The sequence below is a fragment of the Danio rerio genome, chromosome 4, assembly GCF_052040795.2.
Source record: "Danio rerio strain M-AB ecotype USA chromosome 4, GRCz13ab, whole genome shotgun sequence".
NCBI classification, from domain to species: domain Eukaryota; kingdom Metazoa; phylum Chordata; class Actinopteri; order Cypriniformes; family Danionidae; genus Danio; species Danio rerio.
In genome coordinates, this window is record NC_141024.2 from 40,316,980 (window position 1) to 40,326,394 (window position 9,415).

The 9,415-nt window shown below is 33.8% G+C and overlaps 1 protein-coding gene, 1 long non-coding RNA gene and 1 pseudogene across 3 annotated transcripts in view; 2 read left to right on the top strand and 1 right to left on the bottom strand.

Annotated features, from left to right (window-relative positions):
* LOC137491343 (uncharacterized) overlaps nucleotides 1-1,680 on the top strand; it is a 32,269-nt gene extending 30,589 nt beyond the window's left edge. The window contains exon 12 of the mRNA XM_088650130.1: nucleotides 547-1,680. Within this exon, the coding sequence (XP_088506256.1) occupies nucleotides 547-1,076 (530 nt within the window). The 3' untranslated portion in view covers nucleotides 1,077-1,680. The remainder of the gene's footprint in view (nucleotides 1-546) is intronic.
* Nucleotides 1-9,415, top strand: part of LOC148680587 (uncharacterized) — a 232,162-nt pseudogene that overhangs the window by 171,460 nt on the left and 51,287 nt on the right. The gene's annotated exons all lie outside the window — the stretch shown is intronic.
* On the bottom strand, nucleotides 1,188-6,681 carry LOC148680602 (uncharacterized). The gene is made up of 2 exons (XR_015943000.1): nucleotides 2,510-6,681; nucleotides 1,188-2,301 (listed from the first exon to the last, which is right to left on the bottom strand). It is a non-coding gene; the product is annotated as an uncharacterized LOC148680602 (long non-coding RNA).

Here is a 9,415-nt window from a genome sequence, read left to right on the forward strand (position 1 = left end):
ACGTCGGACCTTTAGTTGGGCGGACCACACCCGGAAACTCTGTTCCTCGTCGGCACTGCAGCACGGTAACTTAAACTCAAAAGAAAACTAAATTAACAAAACATACAGTACAGATAATTGATTTTGTGTGCACCCAAAATAGTAATAAATGTACTGTGAATAATAAAGAAAGGTAATAAAAAAAACGAAAGTGTGTGTGTCTTATTAAACTTACATATGAAAGAAACGAAATGTATAAACACAATAACTGAAATTATTGTGACCAATAAATAATCTTAAATGAATATGTATAGCATGTGTGTGTGTGTGTGTATGTTTGTGTATGTATGTGTGCGTGCATGCCTCACTCTCAATGTGTGGCCACCACGCACACACACACACACACACTCTCTCTCTCTCTCTCTCTCTCTCTCTCTCTCTCTCTCTCTCTCTCTCTCCATCCTCTCATACAAACACACACACACCCTTTCTCTCTCTCTTACACAAACACACACACACACACACACACACAGTTGTGGTTATAAATGTGTGTGTTCTTGTGTTCAGATGTCTGTTTCCTCACTCTGGATCCAAACACAGCACACACTCGTCTCATTCTGACTGAGGAGAACAGAGAGGTAAAGAGTGTGTGGGAGAATCAGCCGTATCCTGATCATCCAGACAGATTTGATGGTCTTTATCCTCAGGTGTTGTGCAGAGAGAGTGTGTGTGGACGCTATTACTGGGAGATTGACTGGAGTGGAGATGTTGCTGTGTTTATATCTGTGTCATATAAGAGCATCAGGAGGAAGGGAGGAGGTGATGAGTGTGTGTTTGGATCTAATGCTCAGTCCTGGAGTTTGCGCTGCTCTACCTCCAGTTCCTCATTCTGGCACAATAACACATGCACTGATCTCTCAGTGGAGCCGTTCAGCAGGAGAATAGGAGTGTTTGTGGATCACAGTACAGGAACTCTGATCTTCTACAACATCTATAGAGACACAATGAGCCTCATCCACTCTGTCCAGACCACATTCACTGAGCCACTCTACCCTGGGTTTGAGCTTAGTTCTGGATCATCAGTGAAACTGAGCTGAAGACTGACGAGAGATTTACCCAGAATCCTCTGCAGGAGCAGTTGTTATGGAAAGTTGCGCTGGATGGATCTCGACAAACATCTTCTAAGTTTCAAAAAAGAGGCTGAGGTCTTCAAAGTTGTCAAGTTGAAGCAGTTTATTGTTACAGCAGAGTTGGTCGATTGATTTCGCTCCTAAAAATGTTCCAAAACCCACAGTTTATATACAGGCTTTAAGTCATCATGAAACAGTGGTGTAGCATGAGCATCACATTATTTCCAGGCTCTAATAGGATTCTAGCCTTTATATTGATGGCTGTATGTTTTTCTGTTTTTGCACATCTTAAAGGTCATATTTCAACACTTTTTAAATGATTCTCCCTATGCATGCTATTGCATTGCAGGTTGAGCAAAGTTGTTTTTAAGTTGTTTTTGTCATGGTCAATACATCAGTACGTGTTGCATATGCTGTCTGAATGGTCTTACTTCACCGCTGTTTACTTCTGTGTATTTTACTCTGCATCACTTGAATGTATTTCTATATGTTTAACAGTGTATTTTAATAGTGGCAGATTATAGAGTGATTATATAGTGATTACATAATAAAAGTTCCTCTACAATTCTAATTCCTCTATAATTATAATTCTCTTAGGGACTTAATCAAAAAAGTCCCTTTCCTAAATCCCTCACTGAAGTGCAACTTAAGAATCCAACACTTGCAAAGTCTTAACATACTTGTGCAACCAAAAAGTTGCCCATCTACATCCTGCAATTGTCAGCACCCTTGCGCCGCACTTCAGAGGAGAAACAGAACCAAACATCTCCCTCCACTTTTGACTTTAGAAGGAGTAAAAGATCCCGCTCTCCCTAACTGAATACTTTTTTTGGGGGGGAGTTGAACACACAATAATCATTAGTCAGGTTAAAAATATATGCTTGTCAGCCTTGCTCACAGTTGTGGGTATACAGCATATATACTTGATTAATCATCATTTAATAGAAATCATATATTTGTAGAATATTCTCGGCGCCTGTAAAAGAGCCATATCTGATGTTTTATCCCATGTCGCCAGAGGTACTTCTGAGTACTGTCTGGTGTTGGAGCAGACAGTGGGTTTTTAAACCGCCAGTAGAGTCTGCTCTTCTGCTTCTCTTGCCATTGGATACCAAGGTGTCCCTTGACCGTAATCATCTTCCCTCTTTCCCTGTGTACATCTGATAGGAGCTCTGGCAGCTTTAATGAACTCCTAAATACATACAGAAATGTATACTAGTAAATAGGGCTTAAATAATCACACAATTTTCCAGTTAAGTCCACTCTATTAGCTTTTTCCTGTATTATAGATGATACCTTGCTTAAAACTCTCATCTTTTAAAAATTAGTAAAAAGTTAAAAATTCAAAGAAATTAAAGGCAAAAAGAAATGTAAAGTAGTAATTGTTTTTTAAAACTCACCCAACTGGTTCAAATCTGGCCCAAAAACTTCATTGACATGGTCTCTGCAGTCATGCACAATTCTATTCACTTGCACATTGGCCATCTGCTTGGCAGCAGCTTTAACACGCATCGATCTGAGAAAAGGCACAACACAACAAAAGAGAAATACAAAAACAAGTAGACCAATTCCTATGAATATTCCAATCTTGAGCAACCATGATCCAAATACAGAAGCAAACCAGTCACTGAAGTTCTTATTGTAGTGGTTTTCGATTTTTCTCTTAATGAATCAAACTCAGTCTGTAGGTTATGAATATCAGAAGAATATACTTTATTGTCGACAACAAAGGAGAACTTTCAGGAGACCCCCAGTAGCATCTCTGTCTGAAAAATTCTGTCTCACTCAAATTCTAGCCTGTTTAAATAGTCGTTTACACCAGTTTTTTTCTTTGTTCTCCATATGTTACACAAGATCCCTCCTAGTTTAACCCTTGACCCCAAATTCCACCTCTGTCATCTGTTTTTCCCTTATTTTTACATATGTCACACAAATTCCACCTAGGTTAACCCCTGACCCAAACCTGGTAACTATATAACTTATCCAGTTCTTGTGATTGGCAATTCTTCTAATGGTATGCAAGTCTAAAAGCAGATTATACACATACAATTTGAATATATATATTAACTTCACACTTTAAAGAGTATAAAATCCACTTCATATTATCCCTCCTCTTAAGACTTTAAGTCTTAATATTCTTGTTTTTTTTTGCCCATAGTGCAACTCCATGACCTAGCCCTTAGCCATACTACCTAATGACAAATATATGTCACAGTATTATTACAAATGACCAGATCATGTAATTGCACTTTGGAATAAAATCGAGCCAAACTTCTGCGCCCACTATTGACGAGGACACAGTAAAAGACTCTATTCTATTTTGTTGTTATCATAAGAGGTAATGTTTTAAGCATACAGGTGGTTATACATTTGCTTCTGGTGGTCATGGTTATTTAACACACAGTAAAGAATAAAACTAAAACTAAAAATAAACATACACAATCTCCCAATCTATGGTCACAACACAATATTCTAATCTAACACCCACAAAACATAATCCGTAGAGTACGTTGATCTTCAGCCCAGATACTTTGCGTATCGTAGAGAGCCGCCGTTTTGGGGTAGAGGTTACTAGCACTTAACACCCAAGGCATGGATCCTCTTCATCATCCTCTTCTTCTAAACTATCAAAAATTTTTAGCACTAGTTCATCTTTTTGACTCTAAATCTTGCACATATTTGCGAGCATTCTTTGTTTCGTTCTGGCCTTAAAAAGTGTTGATAGAGACGTTATGTTGAGAGTCTGTAATCGGAAGTTATGATTATCAAAGCTTGACCTTGTGGCACCTTCTGTATATCTCACTCAGGTATATTATCAGAGTTACTTATTTAACTGTTCTGATAAACTCCTTCTGCCACACTTTGCACTTCATTGAGCTTCAAGATTTTCTGCCTCCTCTGTTTCCTGTTAGCTTTCTCTTACTGGAGCTTTTTCCTTTGGCTGTCTTGTGCTGTGGTCCAGATGGTATCCAGTTGATGGCATCCCCTTTGGTAACCTTTTCATAAGGTCTATTTCTCCTGACTTCACTCCAGTTTCTCCAGAACAACCTCAGATATACTTGATCACCGGATTAATCTCCTGCTTCTGGTCCTTTCTGGTTTCCTGTACAGATATCGCTTTGCACATGGCAGTTAGTTTCCTCATAAAAGACCAAACTTCTTTCCAATGCATTAGAAATGTTCTTCAAACGTTCCACAAGGTTAAATACGAGATTACTTGCAAGGGTCGACCCATTAGTACTTCATGCAGTGTTAGTTGCTTGTTTCTGTCAGTTTTCATGCAATCACTTGTTAATGCAAAAGGTATATTATTTTAACACATCTTGTTAAACTAGGCCTTGATGAATCATCTTTAGCTCTTTCAATCATTCCTTACAATTGTGTAATTTCTCAATTTTCTTGATTTCCAATACTTTATCAGTTCATTTATTTATCTATTCACTGAGTCATATATCCACTTATTTATCTACTTAATTACCTTTATTCACTTTAATTGACTTTAATTACTCTAATTTATTTTTAAATGCAGACACATTAAACTTATTTCTGAAGGTATTCTAAATATGAGACTTATGAGACTATTATCTTAAATATTGTAACTGTTTCTTCTTCCCTGCTCTGCTGATGGAATTACCTTCACTCATCTACCACAACTATCATGCCCAAAAACTTGTATCTCTTGCCCTAAGCTAATTTTATCATTTCACAACATCCACAATCAAGTTCTTGAATATCCGCTTAGGCCTATTGCCGATCTTTTACTCACATTCTACTTTGCACAGATGTCACATGTGGACAACAATTCACCAATCACTGCATTCAAAAAGGCGATTATTATCCTTGCTGCTCAATTTTCCTTACCACTTCACCCTTGATTCAAACCATGTACATCTCAAATGCCAATATCTAGAAATGCTGTTGCCTCAACAATCTGTACTTTGTATGTAATACATAAATCTTATTTGTCTTTTTCGTTCACCTCTAATGCTAGATATATTGTTCATAGATACTAGTATGTTGTTTAATCATCTAATTGAGGTTGTGGCTGTATACTAGTGTTAGACCTGCTACCTTATTTTCTTTAATGTAAAATCAATTTTTTATTTATCAGCTTAACAGTTATTATTGCATATAGATTAGATACAGAATGTTGTTAACACTAAACCCTTCATCCCTAAAAAATGTTATTTATGTCTTTTACTTAGCTTGAGCTAGATGTACCTGCAGAAAACTAAGTCCTACATGTTATAATATCCATCACGGAATATTCTAAATCTTTTTATGCATTCTAATGTATGTATATCAGCCTATTTACTTTAGGGGTAACCAAGTGTCTACCCTCCTCTGATAATAACCTGAACACAAATTCATTACTTTAACATATTTGGCATCCAAACTAACAAATTTAAGTACAGGAACCTCTGCTAAGAAATTCTCTATCACTGACTGTTCTTAAATCATAAACTGTACAACATCTACTTATTTCTGTTTTGACTAATACCTTAATCAAAAATTTAATTCAAATCAAATTCAAATAGAGTCCATTTTAATAGTCACCTACACAATCACAACCAAATTGAAATTGACTTTAATTAGAAATGCCATAACATATCTAAGTGTTTCTAATATTGCTATGTTCTCAAAAGTTTCAATAATGCCTATTCCAGCATATAACAGACCTGCATCTGATTTAATTTTAATTAATCCTCCCTATGCTGGCTAATTTTGTCTACCTTTATGTCCTGAACTGTTAATCATTATTATAATTTGACACTTACCTAAATAATTTCTTATTTTGCATTTTATATTAATAAGCATTTTTGCTTTTCAGCATTTTCAGCTCCTAATTCCTTCCTGTTCTCACATCAAACTGGTTATACATAAATTTTTGTTGTAATTTTCTACAAGTTGACTGAAAAATCACTGGATTTCTTTATAGGTTCCTCTCTATCTGATCTGATTATTCATCTTTAGTCCTTAATTCTTCTTTGCTTTTAATTATTTCTTCACATTTGTAAAACAAATGTTTTCTGTTTTTTATTTTTAGACACTTTTCTTTTTCAAATATTATTTTAGTACATTTAGAATTGTTACTTTTTGACCTATTCAGTACTGTGAGTTCATTTCATTTTTTTTCATTCTCTTCAAGTATAAATCACTTTTCTGTCTTAATCTCTGACATAGCTTTTCTCTCAAATCTTAGTTTAGTTTACTCAAAATAAGTTTTCCCTAATTTTAACTTAAATACTTAACTCCATCAACTTCTAACCCAAATTATTATTTTTTTCAGTTATCAAAAACTGTTTTTTATTATCTTTTTTATCACCACCATGCATTATAATTTATCCTCTTATGTTCAATAATCTCTATGAGTTAACCTATGAAAATGAACCAAAATAATTTAACATTCTTCATAATTTATCATTTCAACATTACACATTTAAAGTTTCATTGTACATTATCATCTAAGACTTTTCACAGTTTACATGATACTTTTCTTTTTATCAAATTGACAGGAGTCTGATTTGATACAAGAATGGGTAGCTACACTTTTGCTCTTATTTTGCCCTCTGAGTGGTCACATTGTAGTCAATTTGGACTATAGGTCGACTGCTTTGAGATGGACTACCATACTCTCCCTCCTCACACCCCGAGAAGACAACTGGTTCATAGATTAGTGCAGTCTTTTCTGTGGTGTCCATATCAGGGCACAGTGTTTCCCCCTTCTCTTTGTGCTGGCTTCTTTTCTTTCATTGAGCTGTTGTAAAGTTCTGGTGGAGTGCTTTTTCTCTTTGATCAGTTAATCATTAGCTTGTTTGCCTCTTTTTAGTGTCTCTGAACATAAGTAGCCTTTCCAGTCCTCAGTAATTCCTGGGCATGCAGTTCCTGCCTCACTGCTTTCACAAATGTCCACAGCCAACAGTTTGTCCATTGTGTTTTTCAAACACCTTTTCCATTTGACAGTGCACTCAGAGATGTCTGGTAGATAAGAGACCACAGTCCCCCAAAGTCCATCCCTATGTCCTCTTAAGTAATATATGGAATTTAGCTCATAACCTATAAAAGTCTTTTCTTCTTTCCCATGTTTTTACCATCAAATGAAGACTCCTCTCATCTATTTTCTCCTCTCTACGGTTTTAACAGTTTATTTTTCTCTAATTCACAATCATTTTATCATATGTAAATATGTTTAATTTTTTATTTCTATTCTATTTCTAATTAATTTCTTTAGCTTCGGATTATGCTTTACTTTACATTTCTCCTCATCTTTGCTAGTGTTTCTCTACTAACCGGTCATTTTTACATCGTATTTTAATTTCCCTAACATTTTCCATACTCAGTTTTTATTTTCTCACTGCTTACATCAAATGTTTCGTCTGTTTGCCATTTGACATTATCTTATCTTTTATTTTCTCTGCCACGTATTTTAGTATTGTATTTTTTATTTCCATATCTGTTTTTCCATACCTGATTTAACTCAACAATACTACATGGTGGCCCAATATCTGGTATAACTGTTCAAAATCATTACTGCTATAGCTCAAAGTTAATATATTCACATATTTATTTACTAAAATCATTTTTCATTTTTGAAATGCAATGTTTAATTATCATATATAAGGGCAATATATATATATATATATATATATATATATATATATATATATATATATATATATATATATATATATATATATATATATATATATATTTTTTTTTTTTTTTTTTTTAACTCACTCTATCATGTTTTAACATTTACCCAGTGTGATTTTCATCTAAATCACTTTACTTTACTACAAATAGATGATGGCTTAGATCTTATGTAGCTGACTTTGAGAAAGATGAAACAAGCATTTGTATTGCCCTTAAATACAAACAAATTCTCTAAAGTCAATTATTTCTTCAAATTGTTACTGCTTTTTACTTTTTATCTTATCTGTTCAATGTGCCTATATTGTAAGCATATTTTAAACTTTTAATTTGATCTATGAAACAGTGGATTTATTTTTTCTATTTCTATTTTATTCTTTTTCCTTTCTGTAATTTAAGTTTTTAGCTCTTAGGTTTTCTTATACATTTTAAAGCTTATTTTGTTTCACATTTTATAATTAAATTTTCAATTAATCAATATTCATTTTTCAAGTTTTCTTTTTCTATTTTATTCTTAATTCAAGAACTAACTTATATGTTATTCGTTCATACTTATTTAGTAAATCTATTTGTTTATTAATATATTCTTTTACTCCATACTTCCTTTATCTCTATATATATTCATCACTATGGCTTCATTTATTCTTTTCCATTAGTAGAGTTTCAAACTCTTTTCTATATAATATAACTCTATTATTAGTATTTCCTCATTTCATTTATCTTACTATACCACTTTATAATATATCTATTCATCAATAACTTATATTCTATCCACAATTATGCTAAAGTCTATGTCATTATTTTATCTAATAGTTTGATATTCTCTCTTTTACTCTCCTCTTCTCTGTTTTCCTTGTGCTGTAAATAGAAATAATCTATTTATTGTTCACACATGGACACCATAAATCTATCTCTTACCCCCATCCTGGGGCAGACTGTCTTTCACCTGTTGCTATGTAAAGAATTTAATTCTATTCAGCCTATTGTTCTTTTTTAACATATTTAAACTTAAAACACAAATATAATTTCAGAAAAATGTTTAACTAGTATATTCTTCTGCCTTTTCACTCTGTGTCTTTCAAATGCAACATGTTCCATTAGTTTTGATTTAGAAGACTCCTCCTTTATATCATAATCTATTCTTTTAAACTGAATAAATCACTATTCCTATTGTTCTTTAAATCACACCTCACATATGTAACCCTCCTTTTATATTATAATATACTATAATCATTATTTTAACCTACTCCTTATTAAAAAACGTTTAAACGCATTCACACTTTTACTCTTATTATTTTTCCTCTTCTCATTCACTCCTCTCCTCCACTTAGTGTAACCTGAGCTGCATCACCCATCCTCATTCCAGTCAAGGAGGAGGAAGGGAGTCTTCTCTGCACACCAATGTGGACTATTTTGCCTAACCCGAAGCAGCAAATACACAAACACTACAATTAAATAAATACTCTACACTCCTCTTGAGTGACCTGTCCAAGCAGCCTCTAACCTTAGAGCGGTAACCACAGGATTTCTACATTTACTTTTAATTATTTAAAGCTGGAGAAACAGTTCAAGTGTATTTACCGTTACAAGCAGGTCCTGGCAGAAAAAACACAAACTAATAAGCATAAAATCGCTTACCGTTTTTTTATTGTGGC